This window comes from Phalacrocorax carbo, chromosome 25 (genome assembly GCF_963921805.1).
Source record: "Phalacrocorax carbo chromosome 25, bPhaCar2.1, whole genome shotgun sequence".
Taxonomy (NCBI): domain Eukaryota; kingdom Metazoa; phylum Chordata; class Aves; order Suliformes; family Phalacrocoracidae; genus Phalacrocorax; species Phalacrocorax carbo.
In genome coordinates this window covers 716,229-735,801 of record NC_087537.1, presented here as the reverse complement: position 1 = coordinate 735,801, position 19,573 = coordinate 716,229, and the positions used below count along the sequence as shown (strand labels likewise).

Below are 19,573 nucleotides of genomic sequence, written 5' to 3'. Positions count from 1 at the left end.
CCCATCGCTGTCTGACCGTAAGGTGTGCTGTGGGCTACCCTCTTCGAGGTGTGTGCTGAATCACAGCCGACCCCAGGAATTGGCACACGCCTTTAAGAACACAAATGCCAAGTCGGAATTTGCACTTGTACTAAACGAAAGTCAGGGTTCCTGTTCAACAGCTCTCTCTGCAGTTGCTTCCCACGGGACCGAGATGCCTCGTTTTCCAGACAGTGTGGGTACTCTACGACTCTGTTGGGTTGGAAAATCCACATAACTACAGTCCAACAAACACCTAAGCTAATTATTAATACAGAAAAGCTGAAGAGTGGGTTTTCTTTAATGCTGACTGCCAGAAAGCTTTCTAGTCTGTTTATTTACAGCACAGTACTAACTGTCTAGTAAATTCTTCTGCAGAACTTCATCACTGGTGAGAGACATGGGGCAAAGTTTAGCAATAGAGCTGGTACACATGACAGCCAGTGATCCTGAAAACAGCAGTGTCTCATACCAAAAAATGACCTGGGATGCCGGGTGTTCCTGTAGACAGTTGCAGAAAAAAGACACAGAATGTTTAAGCCACGATATTTGGTTAAATAAACTTTTTTCGCTCATTCCCTAAAGTTACAACAGCCTCTCCTCGAGCTTCAGGCGTCCAGTTGTGGCCAGTTGTAACTGAGTGTGTCCAAAAGGAGCTTTCAGATGTCAGGGCCAGCTGGAACAGTTAATCATCAGGGTTAAAATTTCATTTACAGTGGGTTCAGTGTGACTCAGATACCCAGCCCTCTGCCTCTTATTTCCCTTTGCTTACAGAATAGTCACTTAGTCAGAGGATACTTATGGAGATTATCGGGGTTCCTGAAAAACTGGAGCATGTTGGCAAGGAGCCCTTCCTCCCACGCGGAAAATCCTGCTCATCCTAGGGATTCCTCCGCAGGGAAGTCTGCCTGTCCGCACGAACAGGCAGCAGAAGATACGAGCAGAAAGCTGTTCTTCGGAAAGTTTCCCTCCTGAGCTCTGTTGGGAATCACTGTTTGCCAGCTGAAATGCCAGCAGCTTTGGAGTTTACCATGATTCCTGATTTAGAAAAAAAATAACTAAAGTCTGCCTTTTTGTGCTTCATAAAAATATTTCTCCTGAATTCTGTTGAACAGCTCTACAATTTGCTGTCACTGATTCCTACAGGGACTTTAGTTTTTTAGTGGACCACGCAATGGAAATTGTTTCTCATGAGGCTTATGAAACACTGCTTGTTTTCACTGTGAATCATGGGATTATTTTTTTCTTTCCCGATTTGGCTGTTGCTGACCATGGGACAGTTCTCTAGAATAATTCTTTTTTTAAACTGAGTTTATTAGGGGAAGCAGGCAAACAAGGCTAAGTAAATGTTCAGCTGGAGACAACAGGCACATTTCTAGCTCAGCAGTAGTCATGTGGGGATAAACCCAAAATGAATAAGTAAATAAACAGAAGTAGCTGATGGAGGAAGTCTGAGCACATCACACGATTGAGGTTTGTTCTAACTAAAACGTGAACTTTACTGAAATCTTAGAGGAAAGCTGTGTGTGCCTAGGTGCTTAACTCATACCGCACTTATGGAGCTCAGCCTACTTTTGTCACCCTTTTATTGCCCGTGGAGGTGGAATCAAAGCACCTAGACAACTCTCTGCTCAACAAAAATGTGGGGCTTGTGCCAATAGATACGCTGCATTGTAATGCCACTTGAAAGCCTCTTTTTTTAAGCTAATAATCATACTTTTAATGGAGTTCTTGCTAATTGCTGACTTGATCCAAGAGCTGCCTTTTTAACGAATGAACGCACATTCTTCCCTCTTGCAGGATTGAGTTCCAGAACAAGTTCTACACTGGCACTGGATTCAAGTTCCTCCCTTTCTCCTTTGATACCATCCGTGAGGGGAGGTTTGACGATTAAAGACCCTCTGCTCAAGCAGTGTTAAACGCCGTGTGTTTATGACTAGCCTCTCCCGTGTGCCTGAGTTGCATGTAATCCTCCCATAGTGAAAATAACTTATTGCAGCACCCTCGAGTGTTTCCGTGGCGTTTCAAAGCCAAGAGCTTCGACATTCTCGGGTAATGAGTGACACTGGATCAAAGAAACTTTTCGTTCCTTACGTTTACCACTGAAGATTCTAAGTGCATGAAGTGTCTGAGTTTGGTGTGTAACAGTGTACTTCTCGTGTTGTGAATTCCCTGGCAGGCTTATCGGGCAGTATGAGAGAAATGCAGCTATGGCTGAGGGGGCAGACAAGCACGTGGAGAAAAGGCATGACAACTTCAGCTTGCTCAAAGCTTGCTGCTCGGGAAGAGATTGACTTTTTTAAGGAAGTTTTACATGTGGATCCTTTCTGTCTCTGCCTCTGATTAAACAAATTATGAGCAGTGGGCAGCTGACAATCCAGGGCATGCTTCTACCTCCAGGGCTTCCACATGTGCCATGTTTTAATCTGACAAAAGCAATGTCTCATCCCGTGCAGGGACTCAGCTCTTTGAACTCTGGCTGGGGCTTGAGGAGCCGATATGAAGGGGTAGGACTCAGCCTCAGTGATGCGTACAGTGACTCTTTGCTCTAGTGATGAGGAAACACCTTGTCCTTGCAAGAAAGGCTGTTCCTTTCCTCCACGGAGAAGAGATGCTCCTTTAACTGTGCGCCTGCATGCACAGTATCCCAGGCAAAGCCCTAAATCCAGCAGCGAAGGCCACTTCCACCTTTGTTTCTGGAGGCAGTGCTGAGAAGAGGGGGCTCAGGCACAGGGGACTTGGCTGCCTTGGTGGCCTGGGGTGAGATGGAAGAGGGGTGAGCTGCGGTGCAAACTGTCACCACTGGCAGTGGAACTTCTTGGGTTTCTCATTTCAAACCAAAGCCGTGAGGCTGCAGAGTCCTAGAGGCACTCTCAGATAATGCCCATGTAGGCTTGGCATCAGTGGAGGCAGCTTTTGCAAAGGCAGAGGTACTAGTGACGTACGTTGTCAGGTGTGCTTGGATTCTAAGGAGCCCTTTAAGGAAAAACAGAGGCTGAGTCTTGCTAAAATAGTCCCACAGCAGTGGAGTCTCGGTGGTATTTCCCCATGGTAGCTGTTGCTTTTTCTCCTGTGCAAAATGTGAGTAATTCCTTGCCCTCCTCACCTCGACGTTGCTGTAGGAGCAGCGGGTATGTTAGTGCTGTGTAACTGTCGTGTCTAATTGTCACAGTGGATCTAAGTAGTTGTGTATGAACAGATTAGAACGATGAGAATTATTGTAACCAGGAATTGAAGGGGAAATCCCACACACTGCAGGGCTGTTTGAAATTACGTGAGAAAGGTGTGTGTGCACCACACGCTGCAGCGGGCGCGGAGCACGGGGATCCCTGTGCTGCGAGCGGGCAGCTTCTGCGTAATCGCTGTGTTTACAGGTACCCTTGGCTGTATGTTTACAATGGTGTTTGCAGAACGAAAGCCAAAATCAAAACTTGTTTGTGGGTGGAGCAGTGACACCAGTCCTGCTGCCCAGGTGAAATGCATTGTGGACAGTCACTGTATAAATTAAACTAACTGTATAACAAGTGGCGTGGCTTCTTTTCTGCTTCCCCCGTGATCTCTGAAGGGTGCTCCCGAGCAGCCCCTCTTCCCTGTCCAAGCCCGGGCAGAGCCCTGACAGCTGCCTGGGGGCTGCTGGGACCTTCAGCTTTGCTGCCCTGGGATCCCATCACCTTGTCAGCCAGCATGATGGGGTGAGCAGAGCCGGTTTGTAAAATGAGACCGGCGTGACCGTGCCTCTGCTGAAATGTCTCTGCGCTTATCAGGCCCTGGCTGACACCCTGAGCGAAGGCCGGCCGGGGCCAAGCAGGGGCCGTTTTGTCCTGGAGCCTCCTGCCTGCCCAGATAAACCTGTTAACTGAGTGGAACAAGCGGTTACGCGGGAATTAAAACTGAGGCTTGATAAAACCTGGGTGTTGTGGATGTCCTTCCACACGCTCTGCCTGCTCCGGGCTGCTGCCCTGCTCCTGGCCCCCCGAGCTGCAGGGCGTCCCCCTGCGGGGACCCGCTCCCCACCCAGAGGGACGTGTTTACTCAGGCCTTTCCTGAGGGCCTGGAGCTGCCAGAGGGGGTTTTTCCACATGTGCCGGAAGGGAGGTTTCAGGGGGGGTTGGGCAAGTGTGTTTTTGAGATTGCTGCAGCCCGATGTGTTTCCCATCTCGCCCTGTCTCCGGGAGGGTGAGGAGCTGGTCCGTGCTGCCCCTGCAGCTGGGGGCTGCCTGCTCCTTGTCCTCCACACGCTGCAGATGAGATGGATCCCCAGCTGCTGCCGGTGCCAGCTGTGTCCAGGGGATGCTCTCCCCTTTCACCCCTTCCCCTGCCCTCTTGCACCACTTCTGCGTGCAATCGCACTATTTCTGCCCGTTTCCATGGCCCGACTTGGCCGCTTTCACCGCTCTGGGGCCACGTGGCAGCCCTCGGTGCTTGGCTGGCGGAGCAGGAGCCCCCTGGCCCGGCTTGGGGGGGAGCCTTGGCCCCGCTGCGGAGTGGGCTGAGCTCGTCCTTCCCTTCTGCCCAAGGAGGTGGCAGTGCTGACCCTCGCAGCCAGGCTCCGTCCCGGGAAGTGCCCGCCGAACACTCCTGGAGCTCGGAGAGACCCTGCACAGCGCGGGCAACCCCTGCCCCCGCTCCCTGGAGGGGTACGCGTCTGTGTCCCTGCCCCCGTCCGCCCCCCACCCCCGCAGCGCTGTGCAGGGGCCCGCCCGTGCTGCGGGACCGCTCCCGGCTGCCGTTGTCCGCCGTTTCCCCGGCCGGGGCCCCGCCGTGCCCGCCCTGCGCTGCCTTCGCGGAGGGAGGCCGAGCGCAGCCCGGCCCGGGGCAGCCCCCGCTCCGCGCCGCGGCCCGAGGGGACGGAGCGGCTGCCGGCTGCGACGGCCGCGGGCGTGCAGGGGTGCGGGGGCACAGCCTCCCCTCGGGGTGCCTCCCCCGAGCCCCCGGGGGTCCGTGCCCCCACCCGCCTCTGCCAGCAGCGAAGGCCGGGCCCCGGGGCGAGGAGGCAGCCGGAGCGGGGGCTTGGACCGGCTCCCGGGCTGCTCCGGACGCTGCTGGGGGCGACCGGGGCTCCCCCCGCCCCAGGGCACCGGCCGCGGCCCCGGGAGCCCGGCGGGACCCCGCTGCCAGGTCTCGCAGCTCCCCCTTCAGGCCGGAGCGTCCACGGCCCGGTAGCGGCGGGGCTGAGCCGGCCCCGGTGGGCGCGACCCCGAGAGCGGCCCCCGTCGATGCCGGGAGCCCGGAGCCGGGCAGTGCCGCTCCCCCGGGCTGGAGGATTCTCCGGGACCGCCGCGGCCCGGTTCGCTCCGCCGGTGCGGAGCCGTCACAGGTGGAAAACGTGATGCGAACCCAGCCCGAGGCCAGCGGTGCCAGCCCCGGCGCTGGCCGGCCCCTGCCCGGGCGCCGAGAGCGGGCGGGGAGGGGACGGCGGCTGTCCCGGGGCACAGGCGGCCCTGCCCGGTACATCCCTGCGTCCCGCCCCGCCCCGCTCCCGGTAACGGCTCGGTCCCGCCCACCGCCGGTTCCGCCCCGGCCGGCCCCGCCCAGCGCCGTCCCGCGATTGGCGGCCGGGAACGGGGCCGGGAGCGGCGATGGCGGCGCGGCCGGGGCCGGGGCCGGGGCCGGGGCCGGGGCCGGGGCCGTCGCTGCTGCTGTCGCTGTCGCTGCTGCTGTCGCTGCTGCCGGCGGCGGCGCGGGCGGCCGCGGGGGAGGCGCGGCAGGAGGCGGCGGTGCGGGCCCTGGCGCGGCGGCTGCTGGGCCCGCGGGCCGCCGCCGTGTCGCTGTCGGTGGAGGCGGCGCTGGCGGCGGGCGGCCCCGACACCTACCGCCTGCGCTCGCCGCCCGGCGCCGCCGTGGCCGTGGCCGTGACGGGCTCCAGCGGCGTGGCGGCGGCCGCCGGCCTGTACCGGTACCTGCGCGACTTCTGCGGCTGCCACCTCTCGTGGTCCGGGGCGCAGCTCCGCCTGCCCGACCCGCTGCCGCGGCTGCGGGCCGAGATCCGCGCCGCCGCCCCCGGCAGGTAACGGGGCCGCGGGGTCCCGACGGGGCGGGCTGGGCTCGGGGCGCGGGGCCGGGCGCCGCTCACGCCTCGTTAGCCCGGGACAAGGCGCCTTTACATAACGGGGCCGGGAAGAGGGGGCCCAGCCCGCAGCCTCCCACCCGCTCCCCCCAGGTACCGCTACTACCAGAATGCCTGCACCCAGAGCTACTCCTACGCCTGGTGGGACTGGGAGCGCTGGGAGCGGGAGATCGACTGGATGGCGCTCAGCGGCATCAACCTGGCGCCCGCCTTCGCGGGGCAGGAGGCGACCTGGCAGCGGGTTGAGTATCGGGGCGTGCGGGACTGGGCAGGCCAGTGGGGCAGCCATGGGGCCGGCTGAGCCTCCGTCATCCCGTGCAGGTGTACCGTTCCCTGGGCCTGAACCAGTCTGAGATCGACACGTACTTCACGGGGCCAGCGTTCCTGGCCTGGAACCGGATGGGGAACCTGCGTGGCTGGGCAGGGCCCCTGCCGCCAGCCTGGCACATCAAACAGCTCTACCTGCAGGTACCAGGGGCACCGGGGCTGCCTGCCCACCCAGGGCAGACCCATGCAGCGCCCTGCTGTGGTCCTCCAGGCCCAGGTCACACTCGTGGAGGCTTGGGGTCCACTGCTCCCTTCCCCAGGCTCCAGTGACCCCCAGGGGCCCGGTGCAGGGAGGTGGGGGCTCCTCTTCCCCAGCTCCCTCCCTCCTTCTCTCTCCCAGTACCGGATCGTGGAGAGGATGCGCTCGCTGGGGATGATCACGGTGCTGCCGGCCTTCGCGGGCCACGTGCCCCAGGGGATTCTTCGGTAGGTGCAGCCCTGCGCGCTCACAGACCCCACAGGGCAGATCTCCCCTGGCTGCAGCTCCCTCCCTGGCGTGTCAGCCCTGGGCCCTTCCTGGGGTCCCACCTCAAGTCAGCACCAGCTGCACGGGGTGCTCCCGGGGCCAGCGCAGCTCCTGGCTCTCCTGTGTCCGTTGCTGGCTTCCCTGGGAGGCTGCCCTGTCCCCACAGGGGCGCGGTGGTCCTGTCCTGATCCTGATCCCTGTCTCTGCCCTCCGGTGCAGGGTCTTCCCCCGAGTGAATGCCACTCGCCTTGGGGGCTGGAGCCACTTCAACTGCACCTACTCATGTACCTACCTGCTGGACCCGGAGGACCCCATGTTCCAGGTGATTGGGACCCTCTTCCTCAAGGAGCTGATCAAGGAGTTTGGCACAGACCACATCTATAGTGCCGACACCTTCAACGAGATGACCCCCCTCTCCTCTGACCCTGCCTATCTCTCAAGGGTCAGCAACGCTGTTTTCAGGTCGATGATGGGAGGTAGGTCAGTGTGCAGTGCCAGCCTGGCCGCGGGGCTCTGGGCGGGGAGAGCCGGGAGCCAAGGGGCTGGTGGGGAGGGAAGTGGCTCTGGGTGCCAGACCCTCAAAGCCCTCTCTAAGAGGGGCAGTTGGTGGCCCCGGGGCATCGCAGGACACCCGCCGTGGCAGAAGCGTGGCAGCTGCGCCGGTGGGGCCTGCCTGGAGGGGAGCCTCACCCCATGCACCTCTGTCCCCAGCCGACCCCGAGGCGCTGTGGCTGATGCAGGGCTGGCTCTTCCAGCACCAGCCGACCTTCTGGCAGCCAGCGCAGGTGCGGGCCCTGCTGCATGGTGTGCCTCTCGGTAGGATGATTGTTCTTGACCTCTTTGCTGAGTCCAAGCCCGTCTACCAGTGGACGGAGTCCTTCTACGGGCAGCCCTTCATCTGGTGCATGCTACACAACTTTGGGGGCAATCATGGCCTCTTTGGCACCGTGGAGGCCATCAACCACGGCCCCTTCGTGGCTCGCAGCTTCCCCAACTCCACCATGGTGGGCACCGGGCTGGTGCCTGAGGGCATCGAGCAGAACGACATGGTGTACGAGCTGATGAACGAGCTGGGCTGGCGCCAGGAGCCCCTTGACCTCCCCAGCTGGGTGACCCGCTACGCCGAGCGCCGCTACGGCGCCCCAAATGCTGCCGCGGCCAGTGCCTGGCAGCTGCTCCTCCGCAGCGTGTACAACTGCACCGGAGTCTGCGTCAACCACAACCACAGCCCGCTGGTGCGCCGGCCCTCCCTGCGCATGGACACGGAGCTGTGGTACAACGCCAGCGACGTGTACGAGGCCTGGCGCCTGCTGCTGAGTGCCAGCACGGAGCTGGGCTCCAGCCCCACTTTCCGCTACGACCTGGTGGACGTCACGCGGCAGGCGGCTCAGCAGCTGGTGAGCGACTACTACCTGAGCATCCGCCGGGCCTTCCAGAGCCACGCGCTGCCGGACCTGCTGACGGCCGGCGGCGTGCTGGTCTACGACCTGCTGCCGGAGCTGGACAGCCTCCTCTCCAGCCACAGCCTCTTCCTGCTGGGCCGCTGGCTGGAGAGTGCCCGCGCCGTGGCCTCCAGCGACCAGGAGGCCGAGCAGTACGAGCTGAACGCCCGGAACCAGGTGACGCTCTGGGGGCCCAGTGGGAACATCCTGGACTACGCCAACAAGCAGCTGGGGGGGCTGGTGCTGGACTACTATGGCGTGCGCTGGAGCCTCTTTGTCTCTGCCCTGGTGGAGAGCCTCAACTCAGGCAACCCCTTCCACCAAGACCAGTTCAACCAGGCTGTCTTCCAGGTGGAGAGAGGCTTCGTCTACAACAAGAAGCGCTACCCGGCCGTGCCGACTGGGGACACGCTGGAGATCTCCAGGAAGCTGTTCCTCAAATACTACCCCAGCGCCCTGCAGCGCAGCCAGGCTGGGCCGGCGTGACTTTGGGCCGTGCCTCCAGAGCCACCCCGGCAGGGAGGGCAGAGGCGCCGTGCCCTCCCGCCTCCAGGCTCCCGCAGCTCCTGACGCTGTGTCCCAGCAATGCTGAAATGAAAGCACAGAGCCCTGGTGGCCCCCAGCCAGCCTCGACCTGCTGTTTCCCCTACATGGGCAGGAGATGCCCCAAGGGGGTATGGCAGCCAGATGTGGGGCGGGCTCTGCCCCAGGGACCCATCCCGCACAGTGCTCTGTGCTCAGCCCTGCCAGCCCCACCTGAGCCTGCCGCCAGGAAAGCTGGGCTGCCCCAGGTGTGAGCCCGGAGGTGAGGGCCCAGGGGAAGGGCTCTGCTGCTCCGGCACTTCCAGCTGGAAGCTCAGCAGGAGCTGGGAATGTGCAGAGGGACAGAGGGACAGGGCACACATGTCCCTCCCATGAGACCCTGGCTGGCTGGTGGTGGCGGAGAAGCAGCAAGGGAGGTGGCAGCGGTGACAGGGGCAGAGCACTCCCTGCCTCAAGGGAAGCAGGGAACAAGCCTCACCCCTGGTATGGCCCTGGCCCCCCCGCGATCGGGCAGCTGCCTGCCCCATGGACCCCAGTGCCTGTGGGGCCCCCACCGCTGCACAGCCCCGGCCACGCTTGGTGCCTTTTCTATTGAAAGAAGCTTTGCAGAGTTTTCTGCGGTGATGCTGGGGCCACATTCCCCAGGACAGGGTTTTCTGGGCCTTCCCCCTGCATCTGGAGCTCAGGCAGAGCCCAGCCGCGGTGCTGCCAGCCTGTGGAGCAATTAAAGGCCTTGCCGCTGAGTGATCTTTTCTCCTGTGTGTGTTCATCTCCTCTCCCCAGTGCGAGGCTTGTGTGGAATGGGGGGCAGGGGAGCAGTCCTTGGCCCCCGAGCCTGCATAGCAGGAAAAATGCACCGCCAGATGCGCGCTGGCAGCTGAGGTGCCTGGCACAGCTCGGTGCGGTTGGGGCTGGCCCTGGCTGGTGCTGACCCCCGGGGCTGCAGCTCCCCTTGTGTCCCAGACCCTCCTCCCGCGGGGGTTCCCAGCTTGGCGGAGTCTTTATCTCAGCAGCTGTGTGAGCATCAAGGTGCAGGGAGCCCTGAGCACGGGCAGGGGAGGGTGGAAGGGCCTTGAGATAAGGCGGCAGACACAACACAGCATGGGGCGGGGGGACCCCCCTCTCAGCCCTTTTAAGCAGCATGGCCCCCTCAGCCAGTACTGCCTGCTCATGGAGAGAACCACGGTGCTGATCACGGGCTGCTCCTCGGGCATCGGCCTGGGGCTGGCCGTGCGCCTGGCAGCCAACCCCACTCGCAGGTTCAAAGGTAAAGGGGTGATGCAGTGCCAGGGGGGACCGGCACAGAGCCCCGGGGGTCTTCCAAGCCAGGCCAGGCAGCGCCTTGCCGAGGACAGCCAGTGCCCGGGGCTGTGCTGGGACCGGCGCTGGCTGGGCAGCTTGGCGGCACCACTGCCCACGGCCACGCTCTCTTCTCCAGTGTACGCCAGCATGCGTGACCTGGCCAAGGGCGAGCAGCTGCTGGAGCACCTGGGGGGCTGCTGCCCCGACACGCTGGAGGTCCTGCAGCTTGATGTCACTGACCCGCACTCGCTGGCAGCCGCCGTGCAGCGAGTGCAGGGGCAGGAGCTGGATGTGCTGGGTACGGCTCTTCCTAATGTCCCTACTGCCCCCAGGGAGGCTGCGGGGACTTCTCTGGGGTCGCCAACCCCGCTCGGGGCACCGGGAGCAGATGCCAAATCACAGGAGGTGCCAGCAGTCCCAGGACTGGGATGTGTTCAGCAGGGCAGGGATGCAGGGGCTGGTTTGGGGGATGCTGAATGTCGCTGGCCCATCAACAGGGAAGGGCCCCCACATTCCTGTCTTCTGGCACCTTGATGGTATTGGAGAGTGTGCAGGGGGGCACGGTGCCCAGCTTACCAGCACTGTGCCCCACAGTCTGCAATGCAGGGGTGGGACTGATGGGCCCCCTGGAGACTTGCTCTGACCAAGCCATGAAGACCGTTTTCGACGTGAACTTCTTTGGGGCCATCCGCACCATCCAGGCGTTCCTGCCTGCCATGAAGCGCCGCAGGGCTGGGCGGATCATCATCTCCAGCAGCATCGGGGGGCTGCAAGGTGGGACCTGGCCCTGCTGCAGTAGGACCCCCAGCACCCTGGGGCACAGGGAGCTGCGCGGGAGGGTCCCAGTGCTCAGGGTGTGGCTCTGCCCCAGGGCTGCCCTTCAACTCCGTGTACTGCGCCAGCAAGTTTGCGTTGGAGGGGCTGTGCGAGAGCCTGGCCATCGTCCTGCAGCCCTTCAACATCCAGTGAGTCCTGGCAGTGCCACAGGGGGCTGCACTCCTGTTTCCCAGGCGCCGGGATGGAGGGATGCTGGGACGGGGGGTACCATGGTGGCTCACGTGCTCGGCTCAGAGCTGCCACCCTGCTCCTTCCCGCAGCCTGACACTGGTGGAGTGTGGACCCGTCAACACCAGCTTCCTGGACAACCTGCAGCGCCCAGACCCCGACGGCAGCGAGTTGCAGGGCCTGGATGCTGAAACGCGGGACCTTTACCACCGGTACCTGCAGCACTGCGAGAGCCTCTTCCATGATGCTGCCCAGGAGGTGGAGGAGGTCCTGCAGGTAAGTCCCTGCGGGGTGGTGGGGAAGGGGTCTGGGAGGATCCATGCCTGGGGGCGGCCACGGGGCCCCGGCCCTGTGGCTGTGCCAGGACAGGTCTGAGCCCTCTGTGGTGCCAGGTGTTCCTGGAGGCCATCGACACCCCCTGCCCTCCCCTGCGCTGCGTCACCACCCAGCTCTTCGCCCCACTCTTGCGCCTGAGGCTGGCCAGCCCCGACGGCTCTGCGTACGTACGGGCCATGCACGACTTCGTGTTCGGCCACGGCGAGGCCAGCAGCGACCAGCCTTGAGCAGAGCCTTCGTGAGGCCAGGGGAGCCGCGCTGCGGTGCAGACCCCCAGCCCCGCGCTGTCTGTCACGGCCGGGGGAGCTCGGTCCCACTGTGTCGCCAATAAAGCCCTTTGCAGCCACACGGCTCCCGGCTCAGTCCCTCTCGCCGCAGCCCCCCGCCGAGCCGCTCCGCCCGGGGGCTGGCAGGGCTTCAGCCCGATCCCCGGGGGGCTTCCCCTGGCCCCGCTCCGGGGTCCCGCGGGGGGGTCCCGGGATCCGGCCGCGCCCCGCGGGACCGGCGAGGACCACGATGAGGCCGGTGCCCGGTACACGTCCGCGCCCGGTGCCGCGGGCGGGGGGCCGGGTCTGTCCGTCCCCTCCCTCCGCGGGCGGAGCCCGGTCCCGACGCTCGGCCCGCCCGGGGCCGCCCCGCCCCTCCCCGCCGCCGCGCACCGGCCGGGCTCCGCCGGGGCGGGGGGGGCGGTCCCAGGCCCGCGGCGCGTTCCGGGGCGGCGGCGGCGGCGGCTTCCGGCGGGGCCATGCCGCCCTTCGGCTCGGGGCTGCTGGTGCTGACGGCGCCGCTGGCCGCGCTGCCCCGGCGGGCGGCGGCGGCGCTGGCGGCGGCGGCGGGGGTGGTGGCGGGGCCGCTGTACGTGCACCTGCAGCCGGGGCTGCGCCTGGCCGCCCCCGCGCCGCGCCCCGCCGCGCCGCCCGCCTGCCCCGCGCTGCTCCGCGCCCTGGCCGCGCTCTACGCGGCGGCGGCGGCGCAGCGGGGCCTGGACCTGCGCGTCCTGCTGGGCCCCGGCCGCCTGGCCCGGCCGCCCCGCGTCCTGCTGGCCGCCGCCGCCGAGGCGCCGGGGCCGCCGGGGCCGGTGGAGCTCGGCCTGCAGCACCTGGCCGCCGCCGCCTACGGCTGCCCGCCGCGCCTGCCCGCCCTGCTGCTGGGCGGCGCCGGGGACGGCGCGGGGGGCGCCGAGGAGGACCCCGAGGAAGACGCCGAGGAGGACCCCGGTGCGGCGCTTCCCGACTTCTTCGACGTGGCGGTCGGCGGCACCTTCGACCGCCTCCACGGCGCCCACCGCTTCCTGCTCAGCGCCTGCTGCCTCCTGGCCCAGCGGCGGCTCCTGGCCGGGGTGGCCGACGGCGACCTGCTCCGCCGTGAGTCCCGGGGCGGCCGGTACCGTGCTGGGACGGGGGCGGCCGGCCCTGCTGCCGGTATGGGGTCGAGGGGTCACCCGGTGCTGAGCGGGACACGGCGACGAGAAGGGGCCGGTGCCGCGGCCGGCGCTCTGGGGGGCCCCGTGGTGCGTGGGGTCCCAGCAGCCGGGCACCCAAAGCGCCCGGGCGACGCTGTCGGGGCAGGGTGACAGTGGGGACCCAGCGTCCCATCCGCGCCAGCGAGCGAGGCATGCAGGCGCGGAGCTGAGGGTACAGCAGGGAAAAGGGGAGCCAGAGGAGGCAGCCTCCCAAAGTCGCGGACGGCTTCTGTCTCTGTCTCCCAGTCTTCCTTTCCTGTCACGCTCTGCAGCTGCTCCGGGAGCTGCGCGTTGCTAAACACATTCTCTTGCCCAGCAGACAAGGTTCTGATGGAGCTGATCGAGCCGTACGAGCTGCGAGCAGCGAAGCTGCGCGAGTTCCTGGAGGATGTGAAGCCTTCGCTGCATTACGACATCGTGCCTCTGGCCGACCCCTACGGCCCCTCGGTCACGGACCCTGACCTGCAGTGCTTGGTGGTCAGCGAGGAGACCCGCAGGGGAGGGGAGGCCGTGAACAAGAAGAGACTTGAAAACGTAATGCCTGCACAGGGGCCCGGTGGGCTGCCCCTTCCTGTCCTCTCGCCCCTGCCTGCCGCTGCCTGCGGGCAAATCGGGTCTTGGTGAGCAGCCGCGGCTGTTCGGTGCCCCAGTGTGCCGCGGCCCGGGCTTGAGGGCGGAATGCCAGTGCACGCGTCTGCTGGCACCCTGCAGATGGGCGCTTTGCGGGGAGCTGCCCCCGGCCGCCTGTGCCCCAAGGGTGGTGCAGCAGCCTCTGCATGCGGTGCTGCCAGCCCCACGCACGTGGAGAGTCGGGGTCGGATGGGCAGCTGTGCGGGCTCCCTTCCCTCTTGGCTGCCGGGAGCATGTCCCTTGCGGGGACAGAGATGCAGCATGGGGATGTGGGGATGTTGGGGGTGGCTGTGGCCTCATTTGTGCTGCTTCGTTCAGGCCTTGACCTCCCGCTGAGCCCCCTTGCCTCTGCTGCATCCCTGCGGCTGCTGGGGCTGACAGCCCTCGGGGCTCTCTTCTCTTGGCAGGGGCTCCCCGAGCTGGCTCTCTATGAGATCCTGTTGATGAAGGACCCCGACCACAGTCAGAACGAGGAGGAGAAGATCAGCTCCTCCAGCCTCCGGCAGAGGCTGCTGGGGATGCTGCTGCGGCCCCCGCGGGTGAGGGGGCTGCTTGGAGAGCCATGGGCTACGATGGGCGCAGTGTGCCCGGGAGGAGGGGTGGCGGCCTCAGGAGCTGAAGAGCCAGATCATCCCCTGGCTGCAGGGGGACAAGTTTCAGAGGCCTGCCTGGCTGCTGCCTGTACTGAGCCCCGGCGGGAGCCAGCTCCTGCTCTGCAGGGCCAGGACCTTTCATGCCAGTCTCCGGGCTGGGGGGTTGGGATCCTTCTCCAGCAGAGCTCGCATCCTCCATCTGCTGGCAACAGCTTTCCTTCTTCCCTTAGCAAGACCCTGCCTTGCCTTCACGCCCGTACGTGATCGGCCTGACTGGAGGAACCGGGAGTGGGAAAACCTCTATCGCCAAACTCCTGGGGCACCTGGGAGCATTCCTCATCGACGCCGACAAGCTGGGCCACACTGTCTATGTCCCCGGTCGCCCTGCCTACGAGCAGGTGGTGGCGGCCTTTGGGGCAGGTAGACCACCAGGCTGCGGGGAAGACTGGGAGGAGGAAGAGGAGGGAGGGGTGTGCCATCATCCTAGCGTCCCTGGGAGCCATCCTGGGCTGCGCTCTCCCCCCCCGCCCCATGGGTTTTGGGCTCCACACCACCCAGATGGGGCTCTGTAGCTGATTCGGTGATGGTTGGGGCCCGAATCAGGCAAACCACTGCTTTCCCCAAGTCTTGCGTGGCCCATGTCAGAGATACCGTCAACTGGCTGGTGTGGAAGGCTAAACTGGGCTGCATTCGTCTCGGAAAAGCTCTTCCCTATCCTTTTCTGGAGTAAGGTGATGAGCTGCCAGGTCAGGCCCTACAGCTCCTTTCCAGGTCCCTCTGAGAACCCTGGGCTGAAATCTTTTCACTCTGACCTAGGCTTGCCGCAGGGAATTGGGTTGGATTCATTCATCCCAAGCCTGTTCTGCTTCTGTCTTGCAGAAATCTTGAATGAAGATGGGACGATTAACAGGAAAGTCCTCGGGGCCAAAGTGTTTGGAAACCAGGTAAGAGCAGCACAGAGACTGTCAATATTTAATCTTGCGTGCGGGGAGCTCTTCATCTGTGCTGAAGCTTTTTATTTTTCAGCCCTTTGAGCTGATGATGCCTTCCTGACTGTAATTTCTGGCAGTGACGTATGGGCAGGACAGGACACAGAGATCCTGTCTCTGTAGCCGAGTCAGCAGCTGTGCTGGACACGCTCCCTTCGCCCCACCTGGCAGCTGCTGCTGCCTCCCCCTCCCCATCCCTGTCCCCTCTGTCCCATGCTTGTCCTTCACCCAGTGCAGAGCCACAGCCCTGACATACGGGGAGGCGGTGCTCGCTGACCCTTGCGTGGCTTGGGCTCGCACCCAGCGGGGCTCGGTGACGCAGCAGCCAAACCTGACCCTCTGTGCCTGGCTTTGTTGGCCAGGCCAGTGCTCAGCTTTTTGCTCACATCCTGTGGGCTGCCCCAGCCCAAGTGTGAAGGGAGCTTGAGGGGTACCCCCGAGATGGACTGGTCTCGCGTGGGTGCTGCTGCGTGGGGAGCTTGCTGTGCTGCAGGGTGGGTCTTTGCAAGGCACCTCTTGCAGCAGAGACCGAGGTTCTGCTGTGCCTGGCAGGGCAAGGAAAATAATAGGGAAAAGAGCCTTGACCCCATCGACACCAGGGCATGGGAGCCTTAGAAGTTTTTCTTCCTTGCGCTTAGTGAGCAGGCGACGGGCCAGGTCCATTGCCTGTGCTTTAGCAGGTTCTTTCTGGGTGCCCTCTGTGACTGCTGCTGCCACAAGCAATCCCCTTGTTGGCTGCCCAAGGGTTCTGAGGGCAAGTAACCAAATCCCACTGCGGTCCTTTCTAGGAGCGGATGAAGAGCCTCACGGACATTGTGTGGCCTGAGATGGCCCGGATGGTCAAGGAGCAGATTGGGGAGGCACATGCTCAAGGTAACTGGAGCGGCTCCCATTGCAGCACAAAGGTGGGAGTTGGGTGCGTGGTCTTGTACAGCACACTGCGACGCAGAGCCCCCAGGAATCTGCTGCTTTTGGCAGCACCATGAGTATTTTCCGTGCTTGGAGTCCCCTCGTCTCTGCGGGGCAGCTTGCTGGGGGTTTTCGCTAGCACATCTCTGAGCAAACCCCTCCTCTCAGCTGGGCTAGGCTTACCTCAAGCTTCCTACTCTGAAGGGGGCTGGAGGTTACTTTCTCGTTCCCATGTGACTTCAAGTTCGGTTTTGGTGTCGTGCTCCAGCAGTGAGTGTGGTGTGTATTCCTTCTGGGAGCAGAATTTTTCCAGCTCTTGGGAGGTGCTGTTGGTAGCTCAGTAGGCATTTGGCTAAAGGCATTGGCTTGCCATGCCTGGGAGACCTGCAATCCCAGGTACGCCCTTTAAGCAAACACAGCCTCTGCCTGGTGCTCTCTTTTCCACATGAGGTTCTTTGGCTCAGCAGTAAAGCATCTGTGCTGCCAGTTTGCAGGAAGGCGTGACTCTGTGAGTGTAAGTGGGCTGGCTGGGGTGGTCCCCGAGGAGCAGTCGTGCTGCATTGTGATTGCCAGGTAATGAGGAACGGCCTCGTTCCATAGGAAAGGCCGTGTGCGTGCTGGACGCTGCCGTGCTGCTGGAGGCTGGCTGGCAAGACATGGTCCACGAGGTGTGGACGGCCATCATCCCGGAGGAGGAGGTGGGCGATGCCCCTTGGCCTGTCCCTTGCTGCTGGGGCTGGTTCGTGGCTTCCCGTCCGAGTGCCTGAGTGTCCCCTCTGGTCCTGCCAGGCTGTGAAGCGCATCATGGCCAGGGACGGGCTGAGCGAGGAGGCTGCTCGCAGACGGCTGCAGAGCCAGATGACCAACAGCCAAAGGGTGGAGCAGTCGCAGGTGGTGCTGTGCACGCTCTGGGAGGTGGATGTCACCCGCAAGCAGGTGAGCCCTGGGCTGGCTGCAGCACTGGGATCTCTCTTGGGTGGCGTAGGGGCAGGTGGGTGACTGTAATGGGGACCAGGGGGCTCAGCGCTGTGCCTGGGTCATGCATGGTATGCCTGGGTATGCTGCTCACCTTTGCAATGCTTCTGGGCATGGCCAAGAGGGACGAATTTGGGAATGTAAATGCAGCAGGGAAGGGACAGGGGGCATGGGACACTCGTGTGAAGCTCCTGCCCCTGCCTGTGCCATGGTGCCGCTCGCCTCGTCCCTGGCTTGGCCATGGCCTCTGAGGTGCTGCCCCATGGGGGTTCTCTGGCAGGTGGAGAAGGCCTGGGACCTCCTGCAGCAGCGCCTGAGCCAGGAGCGGAGCCTGTGAGGGGGTTGTGCTCCTCTTGACCGTCACACTCCGACCCTGCGGATCCCACACTGGTGGGATGGGAGGCGAGGGTCCATGTCCTGGCATCACGTGCTGTCAGTGAGCCGGCCATGCCAGGGAGGAGCACAGCATGGGGGCTGAACTCATCTGCCACGGCCAGCCCCACGGAGGGGCCAGGGATGTCCTGCTGTCCCCTGGGGAGAGGGGGTACATGGTGATGGCTCCTCGGGCCAAAGGGCTGAGCCTGTGCTGGTGCCTGGACCTCCTACATGACAGTAAAGAGGCTTCTCCCTCTCTGTGTGTCTGTGTGCTGGTCCTGCCCCTATACCCCCCAGCCCGCCCCCGGCCCTCCCCTGCCTGAGCCTCTGCCTGCCCCTGCCTCGTTCCTGCTGTGGGGCATCGTCCCGGCTCTGGGGGATGCGGGGGGCCGGGGTGGGCGCCGTCCCCGCCTTGTCTCCTCCTCCCCGGCTGCCGCCGGCAGCGGGGCCGCACCCCCCAGGGCACCCGGTGCTGCCGGGGATACCCACGGCCAGGGCCCCATCCGGGGCCGCCGAGGCCGTCCTGTGGGCGGGGGGGCGGAGCGGCCGGTCGTCCCGTCCCCCCGTCGTCGTCCCCCCCCCCCCGCCCCTCCCGATGTCACTGGAAGCACAAGACCGTCCCGCCCCGGTACCGGCGGGGCAGAGCCGAGCCATGGCCGGGCGCGGGCGGACGCTGCTTGGGGCGCTGCGGGCGACGGCGGACGGCGGGGCCGCCTCCCGGTGAGACGGCGTGGGGGTGGTGGGGCCGGTGGACCGGGCCGGGGTCGGTGCGCGGTGGAGCCGGCTCCCTGACCCCCCTCGCCCCTCCAGGTGTCTCGGCATCCCCCGTTCCCCGCCGGTGCAGCCAGCGCGGCCGTTCCTGATCCCAGCGGGCACCGGCCCCAGTGGGCACCGGGAGCGGCGGGTACTGGGGTGAGTCCTCCCACCGACCCGGGTCCCAGCCCCGCGGGGGCACCGGCCGGGCTTTGCGGCCCCCGGCCCTGACCCCTACCCTGGCCCAGGTACTCGGCAGAGCAGATGTACGAGCTGGTGGCCAACGTCGGGGAGTACCGGCTCTTCGTGCCCTGGTGCAGCCGGTCGGCCGTGCTCTCCCGCCACGGGCAGGTGTTGCGGGCAGAGCTCGAGGTCGGCTTTCCACCGCTCCTGGAGCGCTACGTCTCCGAGGTCTTCCTGGGCTCCCGGTGGATCCGGGTAGGCAGGGCAGGACTGGGTTGCTGGTGTCCCACTGGGGTCATAGTGTCGGGCTGTGTCTGAGGAGCTGGAGACCCCAACAGCTCCGTGAGGTGGAGACCTGGGGGGATGTGGGGTGCTGGGACCAGCCCAGCCTGCAGACCTGTGGGCCAGGGCTGGGCCCCACACGGTTTGGGAGCAGAGCAGCCTCCTGAGCGGCGCGGGGTCTCCGTGCTGCAGGCCGTCAGCCGGGACTGCTGCCTCTTCAGGCACCTGGAGACCCTGTGGCAGTTTGGGCCAGGGCTGCCCGGACGGACAGACACCTGCTTGCTGGACTTCTCGGTGAGTGCCTCACCCTGCCCAGGGTCTGCCGGGGCAGGCAGGGCTGCAGGCAGCACCTGTGGCTGCCCTGCTGTTGGGGGGCTCCCCACCTGCCTGCTGCGACCCCCCACCACTGCGCTGCTCCCTGCCAGGTCTCCTTCGAGTTCAGGTCGGCGCTGCACTCCCGGCTGGCCAGCCTGTTTCTGGACGAGGTGGTGAAGCAGATGGTGTCAGCCTTCGAGGGCCGGGCACAGGCACTGTTCGGGCCACAGGCAGCTGCCCGTCCCTGCCCGCGCCAACGGGCAGCGCACCGGGCCTGAGGACCCCGGCCGTGGCGGGCGACGCTCCTCGACCCCGGTGTCAGCTGGACTCCGCCGTCAGCCCCGCTCGGGGCCTCACCCTATTTATGTCTATTTAACCCACTCAAAAGATAATTTATTTTTCCAACCCCGTTTCTGCTCCGTGCTGCTGACGCCAGGACCCGCTGCCCCGCGGGGACTCCGCGCCCGCCTGGGGCGCGACGGCCCGGCAATAAACGTGCCTCGGCTTCGCCCCCCGACGCCTCACCGGCAGCAGCTCCGCGGCGGGGCAGTGCGGGGCGGCCGCTGCGGGGGAGGCGGGGCCGGGCGGTGCTTTGGGGCTG

At 64.4% G+C, this 19,573-nt stretch overlaps 5 protein-coding genes across 11 annotated transcripts in view; all 5 read left to right on the top strand.

The window, feature by feature from the left end:
• ATP6V0A1 (ATPase H+ transporting V0 subunit a1) overlaps positions 1–3,542 on the top strand; it is a 30,442-nt gene extending 26,900 nt beyond the window's left edge. For all 6 annotated transcript variants that reach the window (XM_064473369.1, XM_064473368.1, XM_064473365.1 and 3 more), the window contains one exon: positions 1,819–3,542. In XM_064473369.1, coding sequence (XP_064329439.1) covers positions 1,819–1,912 — 94 coding nt within the window. In that variant the 3' untranslated portion in view covers positions 1,913–3,542. The remainder of the gene's footprint in view (positions 1–1,818) is intronic.
• A 1,977-nt stretch (positions 3,543–5,519) lies between these two features.
• Positions 5,520–9,610, top strand: NAGLU (N-acetyl-alpha-glucosaminidase). Its single transcript, XM_064473037.1, has 6 exons — positions 5,520–6,025; positions 6,179–6,326; positions 6,407–6,553; positions 6,753–6,838; positions 7,098–7,354; positions 7,590–9,610. Exons 1-6 carry the CDS (start codon positions 5,598–5,600, stop codon positions 8,804–8,806), a joined length of 2,283 nt encoding a protein of 760 aa, XP_064329107.1. The 5' UTR covers positions 5,520–5,597; the 3' UTR covers positions 8,807–9,610.
• Positions 9,611–9,646: 36 nt separating this feature from the next.
• HSD17B1 (hydroxysteroid 17-beta dehydrogenase 1) lies at positions 9,647–11,870 on the top strand. Of its 2 annotated transcripts, XM_064473042.1 has the most exons (6): positions 9,747–10,130; positions 10,302–10,463; positions 10,760–10,939; positions 11,037–11,130; positions 11,263–11,446; positions 11,563–11,870. In XM_064473042.1, the coding sequence occupies exons 1-6, from the start codon at positions 9,965–9,967 to the stop codon at positions 11,731–11,733; spliced, it is 957 nt and encodes a 318-aa protein (XP_064329112.1). In that variant the 5' UTR covers positions 9,747–9,964; the 3' UTR covers positions 11,734–11,870. The 2 variants fall into 2 exon arrangements, with proteins under 2 accessions (XP_064329113.1, XP_064329112.1); XM_064473043.1 differs by lacking the exon at positions 10,302–10,463 and having other exon boundaries at positions 9,647–10,130.
• A 293-nt stretch (positions 11,871–12,163) lies between these two features.
• Positions 12,164–17,695, top strand: COASY (Coenzyme A synthase). The gene is made up of 9 exons (XM_064473040.1): positions 12,164–12,870; positions 13,288–13,502; positions 14,006–14,137; positions 14,422–14,611; positions 15,071–15,135; positions 15,969–16,053; positions 16,690–16,787; positions 16,879–17,025; positions 17,345–17,695. Exons 1-9 carry the CDS (start codon positions 12,252–12,254, stop codon positions 17,399–17,401), a joined length of 1,608 nt encoding a protein of 535 aa, XP_064329110.1. The 5' UTR covers positions 12,164–12,251; the 3' UTR covers positions 17,402–17,695.
• Positions 17,696–17,799: 104 nt separating this feature from the next.
• On the top strand, positions 17,800–19,377 carry LOC135317192 (coenzyme Q-binding protein COQ10 homolog B, mitochondrial-like). The gene is made up of 5 exons (XM_064473045.1): positions 17,800–18,159; positions 18,250–18,351; positions 18,441–18,630; positions 18,850–18,951; positions 19,083–19,377. Exons 1-5 carry the CDS (start codon positions 17,819–17,821, stop codon positions 19,248–19,250), a joined length of 903 nt encoding a protein of 300 aa, XP_064329115.1. The 5' UTR covers positions 17,800–17,818; the 3' UTR covers positions 19,251–19,377.
• The last annotated feature ends 196 nt before the right edge of the window (positions 19,378–19,573 follow it).